This window comes from Periplaneta americana, chromosome 8 (genome assembly GCF_040183065.1).
Source record: "Periplaneta americana isolate PAMFEO1 chromosome 8, P.americana_PAMFEO1_priV1, whole genome shotgun sequence".
NCBI lineage: Eukaryota > Metazoa > Arthropoda > Insecta > Blattodea > Blattidae > Periplaneta > Periplaneta americana.
This window is the reverse complement of record NC_091124.1, coordinates 85,602,811-85,622,820: the sequence shown is the minus strand read 5'-3', so window position 1 is coordinate 85,622,820 and position 20,010 is coordinate 85,602,811. Positions and strand designations below refer to the sequence as shown.

At 34.7% G+C, this 20,010-nt stretch overlaps 2 protein-coding genes across 2 annotated transcripts in view; one reads left to right on the top strand and one right to left on the bottom strand.

The window, feature by feature from the left end:
- LOC138704841 (uncharacterized) overlaps positions 1–20,010 on the bottom strand; it is a 191,000-nt gene that overhangs the window by 84,297 nt on the left and 86,693 nt on the right. The window lies entirely within an intron of this gene.
- LOC138704318 (uncharacterized) lies at positions 8,163–15,341 on the top strand. The gene is made up of 2 exons (XM_069832178.1): positions 8,163–10,104; positions 15,098–15,341. Exon 1 carries the CDS (start codon positions 8,241–8,243, stop codon positions 9,951–9,953), a length of 1,713 nt encoding a protein of 570 aa, XP_069688279.1. The 5' UTR covers positions 8,163–8,240; the 3' UTR covers positions 9,954–10,104; positions 15,098–15,341.

The following is a 20,010-nucleotide window of genomic DNA, read 5'->3' as shown; positions in this document are numbered from 1 at the left end:
AGCACTCGGCTGACGCCTCGTGCTTAAATCTTTCCACTCGCGCAATAAATATGCACTTACCTCACAAGTACCATAAATAACTATTATTGGCTTACTTTTTCTTATAAAATACTTAATAACACGTTGCTAAGTAAAATAACATAGCAACGTGTTTTCAATTTTATTTAACAATAAAGGTAAACTTTTGCAGTACAAAAGTGTCATTATAATGGCCTATGTACTTTTGCAACGAAAGTAGATAAATAAAATTAAACATAACAAACGCAAAATAATTAAAAAAAAAATCTGTTTCGCGTGAATCTCGTATCTATCGAAGGAATTAAACACAAAGAGGTCACTGCCCTGGCAAATAGTTAGGATGAAACAGTGAAGCACGCATCTACAGATTTATAACAGTGTTGCCAAACATTCATTACCGAAACTGATTTATTAATCATAAAAATATTGAAATCCTCGGAAACAGTAAACGATACAGAAATATTATGCGAAACTTTATTTTGTTGCAAAATTTGGAACTCTAATGTAAAGACGTTTATACATTATGCATTTATAAATGTCTTTAAAAGATAATGGGATCAAAAATTATCACGTAAAGTAAACATTTCTGGACGCAAAGGAACAAATGGTATTGTAAAGTATTTTTTCCATTAATACCATACGAAGTATTCGTCCCTTAAATGGACTGTCATTGAACACTTCCCACTCTGTATGGGGCGCACAATAAGTCAAAGCATGTCTAGGCCTAAGTGGAATGATTCGACCCGGATTGAGCCCTCAAAAAGCCAAACCAAGACAAGCTACAACCACAGTGGAACACCAGTTGCTAGTTTGTGGCAATACTATAATGTCTTCAGTGCTGTTTTACCAAAGGGTTCCTTTGTTTCCCTTAGCTTACAAATTTCATTCCATGAATATTCCATTTTGCTTTTCTTTGTCCTCTTTCACATCATTTTATTTTACAGTAGGCCTACAGTGTTTAAGCTCAAATCTAGCAATTTTAATACGCGTTCATTACAGAATTACCATTCCCAGGTGGGAGTAATATTCGGTGCCGTTTTATATTATCGTTAGCGGTAGACGGTTGAGTATAAAAAGAAGCCTATAAAATGTGAGTTTTCTTTGCAGAGCTGTACTGTTCAGATCACCGGCCTGAGTAGCAATTATAACGTGTTTATATTGCTCAATCTCCGTAACGACTCATTTATTCATAGAGTTCTGCCCAAGGGCAGGTCTTTCACTGCAAACCAGCTTTTCCTATTTTCTACCTTCCTCTATGTCTCCGCATATGATCCATATATTCGTAGCTTAATGTCGTCTATCATCTGATACCTTCTTCTGTCTCGAACTCTTCTCCCGTTCACCATGCCAGTGCATCCTTCAGAGGCAGATTCTTCTCAGCCCAGCCAATTCCTTTTTCTCTTCCTGATCAATTTCAGCATCATTCTTTCTTCACCCACTCTTTCCAAAACAGCTTCATTACTTATTCTATCTGTTCACTTCACACGCTCCATTCTTCTCCATATCCAAATTTCAAATGCTTCTAGTCGCTTCTCTTGACTTCGTCGTAATGTGCATGTTTCTGCCCCATACAATGCCACACTCCATACAAAGCACTTCACTAGTCTCTTTCTTAGTTCTTTTTCCAGAGGTCCGCAGAAGATACTCATTTTTCTATTAAAAGCTTCCTTGGCCATTGCTATCCTCCTTTTGACTTTCTGGTAGCAGGTCATGTTATTGCTTATAATACATCCAAAGTATTTGAAGCTGTCCACTTGCTCTACTGTCTCATTTGTTGTTGTTATTGTTAAGTCAACTGTCCGAAGACAGGTCTGAACCTCACAAGTGACACCAAGAAGGCACCACTTTTGAGGCAACTAGGCCATTTCGTACTATGTTCTGGTCACGAGACATAATCATATATTAGATAGAAAAATAAAATGATATATGAGGACTTTTTACCAACGAATAGTGTTGACATTCTGTATACTCGTGCAAAGAAGTTGCATTTTGCACTCAAGTTACATAAATAACTATTACATAATTATTTTTATTTCCGTATAGCTATGATTGATTACGTTACTAACTCATACTATAAATAACATTCTGATTTTAAACTTTTGTCTGAATAACATTGACGTGAAGATAACAAATAGGGCCTTAAGTAAACGCCACGAAATGAAGAAATTCCTCTATCCTGTTAATTGTCGTTTCTGACCAAAGCAATGTTGAGAGATAATTATGTGGAGGAGAAGATGAATAAGGATTCATAGATGGATGGATAGATTCTTCCACATCATAAATTTGGTTATTGATTTATTCTTTCAAATTTGCAAGTTGTAGAATTGAGTGAAGTCTCTACGATTGTAAATTGATTATGTAGCATTTGACTTGCTGAAGTTGCGTTCATTCTCTTGTGATTCGTAAAAGTATATGCACAAATTCTTGCGTGTCTACATCATCCAATCTAGCCATCCGCAGTCAGCACATTGCAAGTATCTTATTTCCTGTCTCTGATCTAATGCTTTCGACACCACTTCTGATTTAAGCGACACAGACACATCATTATGTCTTGTTTTTTATTGCTGTAATCGGAGTCGAATTATTTGCCCATATTCCATGAAATATTTCTCACAATTTACTTCTGAATATGACTAAACTTCACACTACTTTTTACATCTAGATTACATATGGTGATGGATGGGCTTCTACAAGTATGTATGTCATCAGCATGTTGGCTTTTGTGCTCTTCGGGATACTTAACCTAATTTCACTCCCCACGAAAGTTTCAAGAAGTTATTTAGAAGATTCGAATTATGGCCCATAGCATTGGATTCCTATTTTCTTGATTCGGGCATTATAAATTTAATATCTCTAGTCACCGACGTGGCTGAGGCGGCAGGTGCGTTTGCCTACTGGTTCGGAGTTACGCTCGGGCATGGGTTCGATTCTCATTTGGGCCTATTGCCTGGGTGTATTTTTTTCCGAAGTATTCCCTAACCATAAGACGAATGTCGGATAATCTATGGCGAATCCTCAGCCTCATCTCGTCAAAATTATTCGGCCTTCCATAACAAAATTTCGTATAACAATCTACTTGCTGAATTTAATTTAATGTCTCTTGCCAATAGTAGATTACTTTCTGAACATAATGTATAAAATATTCAACGGTATACTGGATAATAGTGAAATACGAGTATTATCACAAATTCAGCTTAATGCTAGAACGTCACATTTCAGAAATCGTCAATTGTTATAGTTTAAAAAACCAAAATTCAGCACATAAAAATGCACCAGTGTTAAAAAATCAATGAAGTATGTAAAACATGGACTCTAGATTTCAGCATTTCATACATGAAATATAAACATTTTCTTATTAATACACTGAAGATAGTTGATTTTTAAATAGCATTGCTATTTGTTACTCTGTAATTTGCTATTTATAGCTACATTATACATATTTTGGTTATGATATCTATACATATTTGTCTATTTTTCATTTTTTTATTTTGTATTTTTTCATTTATATCTATATCTTTGTCTTTTATTTACGTAGTACGTATTTGTCTTTTTTTCAATTTTCATTTGTATTTACATTTGTATCTTGTATTTGTATCTGTTTTTATCTCTTTTTCATATTATCTCCAATTTTATGTTCTAAGCAAATATTTGTTGTCTATTATAATTGTTATAGACATAAATAAATAAATAAATAAATAAATACATAAATAAATAAATACATAAATAAATAAATAAATAAACAAATAAATAAATATCATCTCACTACCACCAATTCCATCGACGCTAAATAACTTCGTAGTTGACACAGCGTCATTAAATAGCCAAGTAAAGAAATATATGCAAGGGCGTTGTTGATAATTTATGCCTATGTTAATGCTCACGACATAATATTAAAGAAATTAAAATATGTTACCTCTAATATTCGGCCCGGTTTTTTTTTCTGGGGGAAATGATTTTATAGGCATGCAACTGTAATAATACTTTTAGAAAAATGAGAAAAGTGAGCAATGAAACAAAAAAGCGACATGAATCGCACATGGTTCAGAAATTTTGTCCTGATTATTTTTTCAGTTGACTTGTAAGTTAAATTGTGTAAATAAAATAGGCCTACTTTTTTGTTTTTGTATGAAAATCCTCTACCTAGTCGAATAGATGAAACCTCAATGTTTATTCATTTATTTGCATTGAAGAATGCTGGGCTTGCAGTGAAAAACCTGGCCCTTGGGTAGTAAACTATGAATAATAAATCTGAGTCATGATTTTTTAAATTTACAGCTTTTAAAAAAATAATATAACTATTCAATATACAAAATAAAATTTATAAGGGTCCATATTTATAAAATAAAAAAAATGTCAATAAAAGTAATATTCCAGGCAGCGAGGTTGAAAAATATGACAATACAGAACTGAGTCCAACATAGACGGGAAATTGACAGACAGAGACAGAATCCCATAGACAATTCTCAGATACAAGCCGCAAGAAAGAAGAAATCAAGGGCGTCCTATGAAGAGACTTCTGGGTGACAAGCCGGAATGGACCAACTGCATGATAATTTGTTGCTGCTGCTAATAATGATTAAATATATGTAAAATATAGTTTACGGATATAAATAACCTGAGACCACTAAAGATAATTTCTTATGATCGTAAACAGTATGAACTCTAGATAGGAAAATATTACCGTGTTCGTCTTCCGTAACACCTAACAAGACCTACTTATTAACATTATACATAGATACCTGTAGCATTTTGTAACACACGTTTCTTGAAATTAAAGCTAAAGAATTAGTCAATCAGTAGCTACCGATGCACTTGCAATTAGAACGATTATGAAACAAAGATTCAGAAGCTGACATAACTATGTTTGCAACACCTAGTAGAGCGTCTAGGCCCTACTTCTGAGAGTTTTGTTTTACGTCCGTATACACTATATAAACCGGTACAAGCAATATACCAACGAAAGACATCATGGCATCCCTGAAGTTAACATCTTTTGCACTGCTGACAACAGCTCTGGCAATAAGCTCCAATTTATCATTATCGGTAAGTTCTGATGTAGTCTGTTATAAGAATATCTTTTTTACCTAATGTTATAAGTTATAAGAATATGTTTGCAGAAAATTCTGCCCAATTTAAATATCAAATATTTTCTCCATTAAGTTTTGAGAATAAAAACTACACTTTCAAATTCCCATGACATTCTAAATGTTTTATTGTTGTTTATACAAAATTCAAACATAAAGTAATTTAAATCACTGAGCTTTGCTCGTATTTATTTATCATAGGTTTGTGGACAGATATTTAGTCAATATTTTTCTTGCTGAATTTGCCGACCACCTATTACCTTGTCTACTGCTCAAAAACGATTTTGATCTAGCCTATGTTCAATATTATTATAAACGCAAGACGTTGCATTTCTCCTCATTTATACTGCAGGAAAACCTGTGAATTAACGCGTTCGTCATTAGTATCTTACGCGGGCATTTTACTAGATATCAAAGCTGTAGATGTTTGGATTTGGTATTATGTTAAAGAAAATCTTTTTTGAAGTCATCCTAGACTTTCGAGAGGCTAACAGATCTAATTTTACTAGAAGTTGCAGATATCTACCAGATTTTCTAGAGAAACTGTACGGGCGAAATATTGCTACCAGTACTTCTTTTAAGAACATTGCGTATGTGTTAACGACTTAATAGAATTAAATAAATTCTGTTATTTATTTTATGTATATTTGAATTTGTTTTAAATTACTGTCATTTTAAAATGTAACATTGTCTTGAATAACTTTATAATATTGTCGATAATGTATCTCCTGTCTGATGCAAATTTTTGTCTTAATTAGCTTAATATATATTTTAATAATTAAAAATTCAAATTAAGGTGTAGGTTAAAAGTTTGCGAACAGAAGCTTTATTGAGATTTATGTGACTAAATATTGTGGCGTTTCTTCATGTGCTGTAGAAAATTTTTCGTTGTACTACAATTACAGTAACCATCTTGAATAAATTTACACATAAATATGAATATAACTGTCACATATTAGTAGCCAATGAAATTTATATTTTACTCCTTTAATAGTTTCACGTTGAATTCTCGATATGCGTTAAATAAAGTGCCTGTAAAACAGATTTTCGATATCCTCATATCATCTCATCACTATTCAACACCTTCGAAAGGGACGAAGAGTAAATAATATTACTGCGCCGCTATCATAATACAGAGTGTTCGCCAGGAAACAGGTTTCGCTCAATTAAAGGCTATCGGATTTTACTATTATAGATTGTGGCTGCCAAGGAAATAGTGTGTACATTTTCCCTGTATCAAGCATGTGAAGGTTTTGTATTGCGTAATCTGGACAGATAAGACAGACTGAAGGGACTTCAAGGTTACGGCATTAGTATAAAGTTGCTTCCATTCTGTGCATTGCAGTTCTGTTTCGCTAAGTGGACTGTTATTTGCTCCTCTCAAATATAATTATATCACTAAATAAAACATGCAAACACTCGCTATCCTAAGCTATAAAAGTAAGAATATAATGTGCACTTAAAAACTCATCTGTTTAATTTCAGTTAGAGTATTTTTATATTACATTGTCTCTTTTGTGCTGTACGTGAATGTGCAGATTGCATAGTTAATTTTTATGTAGTTCTGAAAATCTCATTATTGTCTTTTTTATAGAGTTTAAGACTTATCATTTAATCCTATTTGCGTTTTTATCGATTTCTATTTCTGAAAAAATTCTGATATGTAATTAATTATCTATAAAGTTAAACATACAGTATATTATTTATGTATGTATGTATGTATGTATGTATGTATGTATGTATGTATGTATGTATGTATGTATGTATGTATGTATGTATGTATGTATGTATGTATGTATGCATGCATGCATGCAATCTGTGTGACCAAGATAAACCGGATGAAATGTTACTTTGGGGAAGCTAATATTATGATATCGAAATCAACCAATAATAATCGAAAGTCTACTCCTGATCAAACGAAAATATTTGTAATTGGCTCTATCTATCTCAGTCACTTACGTGACGGATTTTCACTCCAGGTGCCTGCCCTTGCAGAATCACCTAAGAGGAAATACTTTCTCCTAATACTGCATTTTTTGCCGTCATCAAATGATTTGTTATAAATTTAATCTAAAATGATTCCCAATACTGTACATAAATTAAAAATGACAAACGAAAATATTGCTACAATAGAGAGGATTACAGGTTTTTAATTTGAGTCTCAGAATTAAATATATGACATGATGATATAATTTGTCTAAGAATGAAATAACATCTATACGGTTTTGACGTGGACCAAAATTCGTTTCATGTAAATATAAATTTGAAAGAAAAGTAAATACACACATAACATACAAACAAGAGTTTCTGTGTTATCGACATGAATTACCTTTAGTATTGTCAAATTATAGCATTTAACTGCATATCTAAAAATTACAACCAAATTTTAATCCTAATAGACTAACAATAATAATAATAATAATAATAATAATAATAATAATAATAATAATAATAATAATAACCATCATCACCATCATAATAACAATAATGCGCTCAAGAATAAATTCCTTTATTTCTGTTTCGCCCTAATCCATGTGAAAATTACGAATAAATATTAAATAGGGTAAACTGGGGTCTGTTGGACAGTCGGGCATGTTGGACACTCTGTACTTTAACGTGTTACCTCGCCATTTATGGGCACCACATTCTGCTAGAAGTCAATGACGGAAGTAGCCCCCCTCGTGGCTACTTCCCTCATTGACTTCTAGCAGAATTTGGTGCCCACAAGTGGCGAGGTAACACGTTAAAGTACAGTGTCCAACATGCCCGACTGTCCAACAGATCCTAGTTTACCCTATTCACAAGAAGCCGAACCTTTCGGCCCTTGTGCTGTTTTGTCGCTAGAAACGCTATTATTTACATTCCAGTAATTTAATAATAATGATAATTATTATTTCATAAAAATCTTTAAGTATGGACTGTAATTATGCCGGAAGTTATTATAAGATTTAAGGACAAATAGTATTTTTGCATTAACTAATATTTTAAACCACGTAATTACAAATTAATTATCTACAGTTTATTACCTACATGTATGTGTTTTCTTGTTAACAGGAGAATTCAGACAACAAGGCACTGAAATTTCGAAAATGGAATTACCTTGATGAGAATATTATCCCAAGTTCAAATGGAATAAGAATGAAAGGCAATGATGGTATAATACTCTCAAAAACTCACAAGAGAATTAAGAAAGACATGACAGAAGAATTATCAGATTCTGATAAAAGGACTTCACAGAGTTTGAGTGGATCTCAAAGCGTAGGAGAATTTGAACCCTTGCTTAATTATAAAGACGAAATAGGGTCAGAAAACAAAACTATTAGAGAAAGTCAAGAAAAAGACTCATATTCCAAAGAAACAACCAAAGGTAACTCTGATAAAACACAAAATTCAAGCGAATACAGAAATTCAGAACCTAAAATACCACATTCTATGTCTGATAAGAATGAACTCCCTTCTTTTTCCGATGATGTTAAGGTTCGAATGATGACTGATGAACAGACTCCTTCAACTTCAGTCAAGTCAGGTATTGAAAGTATGATGAGCGTGAGCAATAATGCTAGAAGCAGTTCATCTGAAGACCAATACAGAAAGTCTCGACATGACAAGGACGTTATGAGGAACAGCTCTAGGCTACAATATGGTTTAAGTGAAGATCAAAGAAATTCAGATTATAACACAGTGAAATATAGTATATTGTCTGAAGGAGAGGAAACTGATAATCAAAAAACATTTAATGCTGACAAAACTACTACTTCAGAAGGCCGCAGTGCTATGATTAGGACGTCTGATAGCAGCGAAAACGGATATACAAAAGACCTAGGCAACGAAATGGCGTCAGTTTCACAAAGGAACTACATATTGAATAACAATGAAGAAGCGCCGAAACTGCACGTCGGTAATCATGTAGAGGAGTTTAAGAATTCTCAGCCACACGAACATCTCGAGAAATCCAGCGTTGACGGTTCAGAAAATCCCAATTCAAATGTTGATAGACAAGATTTTGAGCGTGCTGGTGTCATAAGATTAGTAAACAGCTTTTCTCCTTACTTTCGTCCAGATTCTAGAATACCTGACGTTAATAACCCGCCCGGTGAACCTCCAATGGAACCAAGGTACTTGGTTATTGATAATGAGTTGCACAATCCTTTATTTCAAGGTTCAGAATTAGTAAAGCCTTCCCAAACAATGTGTGATGTTCACTGCCCAAAATCAGACACGCAAGCGTTCACTCATCCTCTCTACTTCTCACATTCACCTTCATTTAGCCTGGGTCATGAATATATAACAATGGTGCCAAAACCTTTGTTTCAGGCTTCAGAAATAATTAAACCTCCTCCACATATGTGCACTCTTCATTGTCCAGAATCGGATACATACATATTACCCGACCCTTTTCTAGGTTCTATCTATCCTTTACATCCTCCCTCTTCAAATGTGCCGTTACCTCAAGAAATGTTGCCACATATACATTTGCCTCCGTTATACTTTCCGAACATCCCTACCGACTCACCCTATGGAAACATTGGGCATGATGATTCCAATCACGATCATTCAGCCTCCGATTTTCCTGCCAGCAGTTGCAACAACTCAAAACACTTCAGCGAAGAGCAACCACACTCAAGCATCAAAGAGCCTCTGCATCACATGGAATACAGCGTGACCACGCCACAGAAGCACGTGCATACTTCGTACATTCTGAAACCTCCAGGACAGCTGCCTACTGCACCAGTGTATCAAATTAAGCCTATACCTTTGCCCTACCCACTTACAGTGCAATATCCAGTGCCAAATATACCGCATGCAGTTAAACACTCAGAGCTTAACCTGCAAAAGTCGACATATTTCTGAAATAGTAATTGAACAATGTCTCACTTATCATCACGAACATTACATTCATCAAAGCGTCTGAAGGCAAGCATAAGTACTGTGAGTGTAATCATTGTACTCTCATCATCCAAGAAAAATCAAAATGGAAGCGAGACTGTCTGCTGTCTTCCCTGTAAGTAAAAGTTTTTGTATGTACATATTGTTAGGTGAAATCATTTATTTACTGCAGTGTTTCTCAAACTATAACTTATCAATTATAGCAGCCTTTGATGTGTAGATTGTGATCAATAATGAAAAATAATTTATACATTGGAACTCCTTTTATCCGGCTGAAACGGTGTCGATCACGATCATGATGACCGAAAATGGGGATAAATAATTAATAACTAAATAAAAACGCTTACATTAATATTATTATATTTCACAATATAATATTGCTTAGTTTATAAAGTGTAAAACAAATACTGGTACTACAATGATTTCTTCAGTTCATATTTTGTCATGAAATACACGGTACGTATTTGTGTTCTGGACATGTAAGCCTATATTTTTCACAGACAAGCGTAACCTAATAAAATAGTTGATACAGTACATTTTAAAGAATGAGTTTTGTTAAACCGGAAAATGCGGATTATCGGGATCCGGATAAACGAAGTTTCACTGTACTAATTATCAATAAATCATTATGACTAAGCTTTAATAATAATAATTAAAGATATGTGAAAAATCGCGGTGCATGGGTTCAAAAACACTTGCACAGAAAAGAAAATACATCAACAAGCTCAGGTCACCTCTACAGGAGAGTTCTCTACGAAGCTGAAATTTGTTAACACTGTCTGCTATTTTCAATAAGTCTTAAAGCTGCTCTCCAACTGGTCATTGACCATGTAACAAGAGCATATTTTAAGCATATTTATGGTCTCCGAAATATACTACAGTATTTTCACTTGTCTCTCAATCTTTTGACACACAGCTTCTCTGAGAGATCGCATGTTCTGTTATATGCTTTTATAAGATATGCTTATTAAAATAAATGGTACTTCAAACCATAAAATTAAAAGCAAAAGGACCAAGCGAGTTGACTCAGACGGTAACGTTTGAGGCTCGCATTCGGGAGACCCCCGGTTCAAACTCCGTAGTCAGCCAATCCGGTTTTTTTTTTATGGTTTCCCTCAGTCACAAAGGCAAATGCTGGATTGGAAATTTATATACCATGAATCATTACCGCCTGAATCATGAATATCGTAAATATTAATCAAAATTTAAAATCAGTTATATAAACACAAGTCATCTATAACACACGACAATAGAAACAGGAACTTAACAATAATAAGAACGGCCTCCTGATATACCCTAAGATCTTACACACGTGATATGACAACAGATGTTAAAGCATGTATAAATAAACTTAACAAAAAAAGGAAAATACATAATCTCTGTGTTAATTTTACTGCTAACACTAATAATAATCCGAAATTTTGTGCAAAAGTTGTGAGGATCCGATAATAACGAGAATGGAGTTATAGTACAAAAACATACACCTATTCAAATATTAAAAAAGGTTTTTTGTACACAAGCATTTATAAGCAGTTTTTGTCGTAAGTCAAAATCATGCACAATCTATCACATTATTGTTCCAGTGCCGTAAAATATTACTATTGCAACTAAAACGTCATGAGTCATGACTTACACTATAACGGCATAACTTGTGTCATAAAATTAATATTGTTGAAGGACTTTCCGTGCAATAATATTTAATCGATTACTGCTGTAATAGCAACTTATTCATCATATACCATAATATCAAACTACCCATCATTACGAATTTCATGTTATTTATTTATTTATTCATTTACTTATTTATTTATTGTTTTATAATGCTGTCGTACAAAAACTGTGTATGAAATACGTCTTATAATGTTATACAATTATTGTATTCGTCAAATTTAGGAAACGAGTGAAGCATCGTTTCTTAACATTGACTCATAAAGTAAAATATAACATACATACATAGGCATACATACATACATACATACATACATACATACATACATACATACATACATACATACATACATAAGTGTTCTGCCCATGGGAAGGTCTTTCACTGCAAACCCAGTATTCTCCAATCTTTCCTAATTTCTGTCTTCCTCTTAGTCTTTTCTTCTCTCTGATGGGTTGCTTCATAATGTGTCCTTCCCCAGCATCCCCCTCTCGGACATAAACATAACGCATAATATTTTTTCTTTCTTTCTTTCTTTCTTTCTTTCATTCTTTCTTTCTTTCTTCCATTCATTCATTCATTCATTCATTCATTCATTCATTCATTCATTCATTCATTCATTCATTCATTCACTCACTCATTCATTCATTCATTTTTTTTTCTTTCTTTCTTGGACCGCTAAATGAAAGCATAGAGATCCGTATGCATTTCACTTGCCCTTGTGCTTTTCTTCCATTGCTTTAATTTATAAACAGAGTTGTTTCTTTTATTCAGTTGTCTCTGATTGCCATACTATTATCTTCTCCTGTTTTCCTTCGTTTGCCAAGTGAATTAACTTTATTTTGTGCTAAATTTTCCCCTCTTCTGAAGTCGTAATACTTGCCAATCGATTAAAGGTTAGTCAGTTCAAATTCGGCTGAGGATAGAGCGATACAATTTCCTTAAGAACCCTGTTCCTGATTGAAGGGTCCAGGAAAAATTTACCAGCCATTTCTCGCTTACTCCAAGATTTGGAAGAAGAACAATGAGCCCATATTAGTACCCTCAGTATGCGTGGACATAGGAATCCGATATATATATATATATATATATATATATATATATATATATATATATATATAGGATTCCTGTCTGTCGTCTGTCTAATCAGTTTTTTTTATTGAAGTCTCTTTTCTTCACAACTTCCATTATATCATCTCTCCAACTGTGCCTGGGCCGATCTTGTAGGCTTACCCTCTTCCTACTGGTATCCATTTACGGTAATATCTTCTTCGGCCATCTTGATTTATCATCCTTACAGTGTGCCCACACCAAACTAACTGTCATTTCTGGACTTCATCTATGATGTCTCTATCTATTTCCATATTTCCCATTATTATTGTGTTGAGAATTATATCCATTCTTGATTTTTTACATCTTCTTAAAAAATCAAATGAAATAATATAAAAACATCAAATCTTGTGTACTGTGTTCGTATACATGTCACTGCAGCAATGAATGATGTGCAATTCAAATCATTCAGTAACCCACATTCTTTCCCTCACTTTAGGCTAACATTTAATCACTGAAATAGAATATTTTCCAATACATTTTATAGTTAATTACATCAGGTTATTCAATAGTGAGTTACGTTTTAAAATTATCTTGAGTTGTCAATGTTTTCTTAAAAATGAACATTTTTACTCATAAAGCAATTGCCTTTGTTCGTCATTCACTTATTACTTTTCGTTGCTATGGCAACTAATTTGTTGGTACGTGTTCGCTTCTTGTTTATAGAATTTCACGAGCGCTCATCACTTTCTGTAAAAACCTTGTCTTGTATGCTCATATAGGTAGCTATATAATATTATTCAATGTTGATACGAATGTAAGAAGATGTACTTTCCTATGTTTGGCATTCGTATCATAAACAGATTTTTTGTCACTCTAAAATATATAGTCTAGCTTTCCTTATCCGTCTTACATAACCATGCCATTTTAAAATTGCTGTTTATGTCTTCCATTTTATCTACTTCATACCATGGCTATGGCTCAGCTCTAGAGATCTGGTTTACCTTCCAGACTGTCCGTGTTCGATCTCCGGTGTGATTATGTTGAAATTTGTGGTGGACAAAGTAGACTTTGTAAGGGATTTTTCTCGTGGTACTTCCATTTTCCTCTGTCATTCTATTAACTTTCCCTTTATTATATACTTAAATATATATATATATATATATATATATATATAATATGAGTAGTTAAGTATAATATGCCGGCGTGATATATTCATTGTATGGATTTCCGAAGAAGATATAGAATTTAAGGGCATATACCTATTTTTTTCAAAGATGGGTCATGACAGGAGCTTTGCGATCGGAAAAACAACTGAATGTCACATAGCGTGGTAGGCCTGATGCTATGGTAACAACGGTTGAGTTGCCAAACTTACCGTTCCCACGTGGCGAGTGCTTAATAGCTCTCTTGGCGACACTTATTGTGCACACAATGTTAGCATTGGTACATTTCGTCTTTGATTCTCTGTCGATTTCTGTATTATTTTCTTACCTTCGCGGCAATAATTGTCAATGAATGTTTTAACGTCAGCTATCATAACATCAATTGCTAGCTTCCATCAGCTGGTAGCGTATTAGTGCATAATGGCAACATAGCACTGTAGTTCCAAGCTCGGCCGCTTAACTGTCATGTCCCATCTTTAAAAAAATCAGGTTTAGGACTCCAGACCCTAGGCTTTATGAGATATTCATCTGCGGATAGGAGCTGCTCTGTTAGAGCTGAGACAGGACTGCCCACCTATTAGCATCGCATTCATAAATGCTACCCGAGCCACCTGTCGAACTGGAATAATAATAGCATACCGGGTGCACAATGGCTGAATGTAAAACTAAATGCAGGAATCCAAAGCGGGTCCGTTCTTCGAAAAGCCAGCCCGCCAGACATATCTATTTTATCTTCCATATGCATTGTTATATTTTTGCTCAGTAGGTACTTTGTAGCCGCGATATTTTGTTTGATTTCAGTAGCTCTGTCATGGCCACAAAATGAACAGGACATTTGTATTTATAAAGCAGCGGGATTCATTAAATTTAATTTGAATGATAAATTAGTGCCATGTTTGTTGTTCAACAACTAATAAACTTTCTTCTTTATTATCGCCATAATATTCCACCAAGTCTAATGGGATATTTCAATTTACTATAAGGATTACATATTAAATATTATTTTGAAATATATAAGTTTTTTATTTTCTGTTTATGGTAGAGTCATCTGTCTGTATTTTTCAGTTATGTTTTAAAACTTATGTTAATTTCAATTTGTAATTCATTTTGAACAGTATGTTAATATTTATGAGATAGATCTATGCTTTTCTAGCAAATTAGTCAAGAGAGATAATCGTGTATAATATATAAGTATTATTAATTGTCGTTTTTGCCATCTCTTTCAGACATATATTGAATTGAAGAATGAAGGTCGATGCTCGCTGCAATGATTTCGCCACACTCTGGTTCTACAAAAGGCTGAATTTACAAGCTTAGCTCTACAGAAGTCGCAACGTTGTTGATCCAAGCAGGGTTCATTACTCCTTTCATTTTCACACTCATCTGTCATAAGGATCTGTTGTATTATATTTCTTTAATAAATATTTGCTTATGTGTGCAACCAATTTAATAAAATTCTATTTAATACAACTTGTGCAATACTTTACTTTATGTTATAACCTCACTAAATTTTACCTGATTTTTTATTTTATGAAAAGTTACTGCATTGTTATGTAGGAACTCAGACTGTTCCAGTTTTAAAGAAAAATTATTTACATAAAAGACATTGACTATAACATATTTCATGAATGAGTTTCTATTCCACAACAAACACTTCGCCAAATTTTGAAGTTTTTCATTTTTATTAAAAAATTACAGAAAAACCTGACGTGATACAGAAAATTTGAATACAGGTTCGAATTCAAGATACTTCAATCAACTAAGATCATTCATGTAGGCCTAAGTTAAATTATCGTGTTAAAATACTTTAACAGTTTTCTTAACTTCGCTAATTTTTACGTTTTGTAATTCTTATTTCAAATATTTCACAAAAACTTGACGTGATACAGAAAATTTGAATTCAGGACACTTCAAGTAATCTGAAACAGTCATGTAAGTTAGACTGTCGCGCCAACATACTTTTAAAAATTTTTTAATTCGCCAATGTTGAGGGCTTTTGGTTTTCATTTTAAGGAGTTAAGAAACATCTGACGTGATGCAGGAAATCTGAATACAGATTCGAATTTAAGAAACTTAAATGAACTAAAACAGTTATTTTTGCTCATGAAGCAGAGAAGAAGGTTTTAAAATGCTTTACAGTGTTGTTTAGAATAATTATATCTCTATATAGATGTTTCTTAATTAGATAATCAATAGGGATAGTTTTATTTCACAATCTTCGATTCTAAAAACGTTCTATGGCTTTTTTAAATACCTGATACGTCAACTAAAGAATCATACAACTGAGGAGACTTCATTCCTTGCAATGTCGGTAAAAAGGTCCGATTTTAACGAAACATAAAAAATTAACAGTTATTTAATATTATATTCATGGTGAAACCGGCTGTTCGTCGGACAACTTTCTTTTTATGTTATCATCAAGTATTACCAATCTTGTCAGAATATTTAGGCCACCAAAGGAAGGACTCTGTCAGCTTCTGTAACGTTGACGAAGAGAATGTTTCAGAGCTTGATCAGCCTATTCCGTTTAACATTTTTTTTTTACGTTGCTACTGTGGCAATTCCACCGCGTCGTCGCATTTATACTTGAACAGAAATACGTGCTTTGATCACTTCGCTGAGAGAACACAAAAAATCTGCAAAGCTTTGAAGTTTTTCCACCTGAGGGATTTTAATTTTTAACTTTACTTATTTTGACTGTACTACGTGGTACAGTCATTAAGTTCTGACACTGACGCCTGAAGGGTAGGCACCCACAAGAATCTGGATGTCTCAGAAGATGCCGCGTGATACGGCGTACACTTAAACAGATCGACATCCTCCCTCAATATAGTCGCCGTTGGCCGCTATGCACGTCTGCCAACGTTGGTGTAGCTGCTGGAAGCACCGCGAAAGATGTTGGCAGGAAGATGCCGTACGGCTTCTCTTGTGGCAGTCATGACCTTTTCGGCCGCATAAAAATTACGCCCTCGTAGGATTGATTTCATGAGGGGAAAGAGAAAAAAAATCGCATGGTGCGAGATCAGGTGAGTACGGAGGGTGTGGCAAAACAGCGACCTGTTGCCTTGAAAGTTCCTCTTGGACAAGGATGGAGCGATGTGCAGGGGCGTTGTCGTGTAGCAACAGCCAATTCTTCCTATGCCAAAGCTCAGGACGCTTACGACGAATTGAATTGCTTAAACGGCCAAGAATCTCTTTGTAGAGGATCTTGTCTACAGTTGCACCTTATGGGACGAATTCTATGTGAACAATTCCATTTGAATAAAAAAAAAAACTGTTAAAGCATCACCTTGCCTTTTGACCTGTCTTGTTGCGGATTTTACTGTCGTGGAAATAATGGCGTTTTCCAGGTGGCGGATTGTCGCTTCAGTTGCGGATCGTAAAGGAAACACCATGTTTCGTCTCCAGTTATGATCGGTTATAGCAGTTTCGCCTAATTTCTGACAGAACGTGACGTTTGCCCGTTGCTCAAACTGCAACATACTCGAGTTCCGACGCACGCATTCAAATCACCGTCACAACAAAGACCGTAGTTCTGCTTACAGTGCATGCACTCAACTGTCTCTTGTTGGGTCGAGAGACTAACTGACAAGGTATCATACCATGGCGCCACCTATGCGCTATAATGCACCACAACGCCACTATGCGCTCAGTATTAGAACTTAATGACTGTACCACGTATTTATAAAGGCCTATTTATACCTAAGGTGTAAAGCTATATCAGTGATCATCATTAGCGCACATCTTACTCTTTTATGATTTAAAAGCGCACATTTAAATAAATCGCAAGCGCACTTGACAAGACAAAACCGCACAGTGAACTCAATCTGAAGAATACAACATTTGCCTTTCCACTTCATCAGATTTAGGATTGGATGCTAAATAAATCAAATGTTGTATGCATATTCATTCATTCATAGTGTTCTGTCCAATGGCACTCTTCGACTTGCAAGCCATTGTTCAGATACTTTCTCTTACATACTTCCTTCGCTCTGACTGTCAAATACTGTTAACCAACTGCCTACATACTAGCAGCTACATCAAACTCAATATGCAAATAGGAATAATTGTGCTATTGAAATTGGATAGCCACATACAGTATCGGAAAACTGTTGAAGGTTTCAGGTATCAGAGGTTCCTGTTAAAAGAATCAAGAAAGAGCATTTCTCGAAGTTCTGAAGGTGAGGAAAAGCATATCTAATGTGCTGCTGATTTGCTAATTGGACACTGTGAAGTGAAAAGTCATTCAAATAAGATAAATATGTGGATTCCTCTCGTTACAGATGACTTTGTCGGGCATATACAGGGTTGTTTCCGATCTCTGGAAACGATTTTTGAATGACGTCATGTTCATCAGGAATCACACGACAGCTGAACTGTGATGAGAGGTGACAAACCAGTAGTGAGTGATTTCATAATCGGATTGCACGGTGTCTCACAGCAAAAATTCCCAAGAAAATCGAGCCTTTTTGGGAGGGGTACATTACGACCCTTTCTAATGCCAAGTACAGTTAAGTGAAAATAAAATAAGCCTGCAATAAACGAGTTTTCGTTATTTCCGAGAAAGACATTTTCTGTGTACTTAATAAGATTAGTAAAGTTCGAATGGAATTAATTTGTATCATCTCGCGGTGCGCGGCGACTTGTGACGGGGAGTGGATTTGCTTTTTTTTTTTCACTCTGGAATTAATCCCATCCGAGCTTTGCCAGTCTTATTAGGTACACACAAGATGCCTTTCTTGGAAATAACGAAACCACGTGTTTTGCAGGCTCCTATCATTTTCACGTAACTGCTCGATTTTCTTGGGCATTACTACTGTGATACACCGTGCACTCTGATTATGAAATCACTCACTACTGATCTGTCACCTCTCGCCGCAATTCAGCTGTCGGTGTGATTCCTGACGCACATGACATCATTCAAATTCGTTATCAAAGAACGGAAACAATCCTGTATTTGGCGAATATGTGAATCCTTAGAACTACTAAGGACTTGCATTTACTTTACGCAATGAAGCGAATTCTTTTGTATCCCACTTAGGATCATTAAGGACGTTACTTTATTTGAGGAATAAGGAAAAGGCGTATAATAGATCTTGAAGATCAAGATGTACTAGATCACTGGTTTATCAAAGTTCCTAAACAGAACACATGATGGATGATACACATCGCTTACTTCTGCTGAGAAGTAAAGCCAGTGGATCCCATATCGTAGTTTAGGCTTATGTATAAAGAGTTCTTGTTCTTATATGTGAGAGAGTTGGGCACAATTCCTTGACTTTGTCAAAGATGTTAAGCGGACATATTGTGCGACTTCTGTGGCACGAAATGAGCTCGTCTAGTTAAGAAAACATAGGACATAACAAAGGCATAGAATAAACACCTGCGCTACCATTAATCAACAGAACGTTTCCACATATAAATATCATAAATATCCTTTTCCTTCTTATAATCAGCGTCTTTAAAGTAAACTCTCTGAATCTTCATTTCAATGAATACCTACTTCAAATATCTTTGTGGTCTTCCAACATCACATCGATTCTTCTCTTTGCGCAATATGTTCTGTGAATTTTGGGTGGGTATGTACGATTTTAATTTTATCATCTGATAGCATTATTTGACAGGAAACAAATTTGTGGCAAAATCTATATGGTTTGTGTTAAGAATTTATCAGTGACATTTAAATAAAAATCAATCTTCTTAATCCCGTAAACGATATAAGTGCTCAGAGAAGCGGACAGGTTATATCTAGATTAAGTCACCACATTATCGCGGGGCAATGTCAGCATCATATCAGTGAAATAAAATGAGACGGATTGTAAAAAAACATTCGTAACATCAAGAACCTTCCAGAATACAACAAAAACTCTCTCTTGGACTACACACTAGCTTTTGATAACTCCAAGGAAAATCCTTAAATAAATATTGTCATTCGAGAGCTACGTGCATTCTCATTGCTACTTAGGCCTAAATTTTACTCAGTTCCTTAAAAATCGTTATTCATATTGTCAAAAGGAAACTGGCATGGTCTCGGGGTCCTGAGTAGGATTCGTGATCGAAACTGCGCAGGGGCGTGATTTCGTATCCCACTTGGGCCAATTAACTGAATATACTTTTTTTTCGATGTTTTCTCGAATAA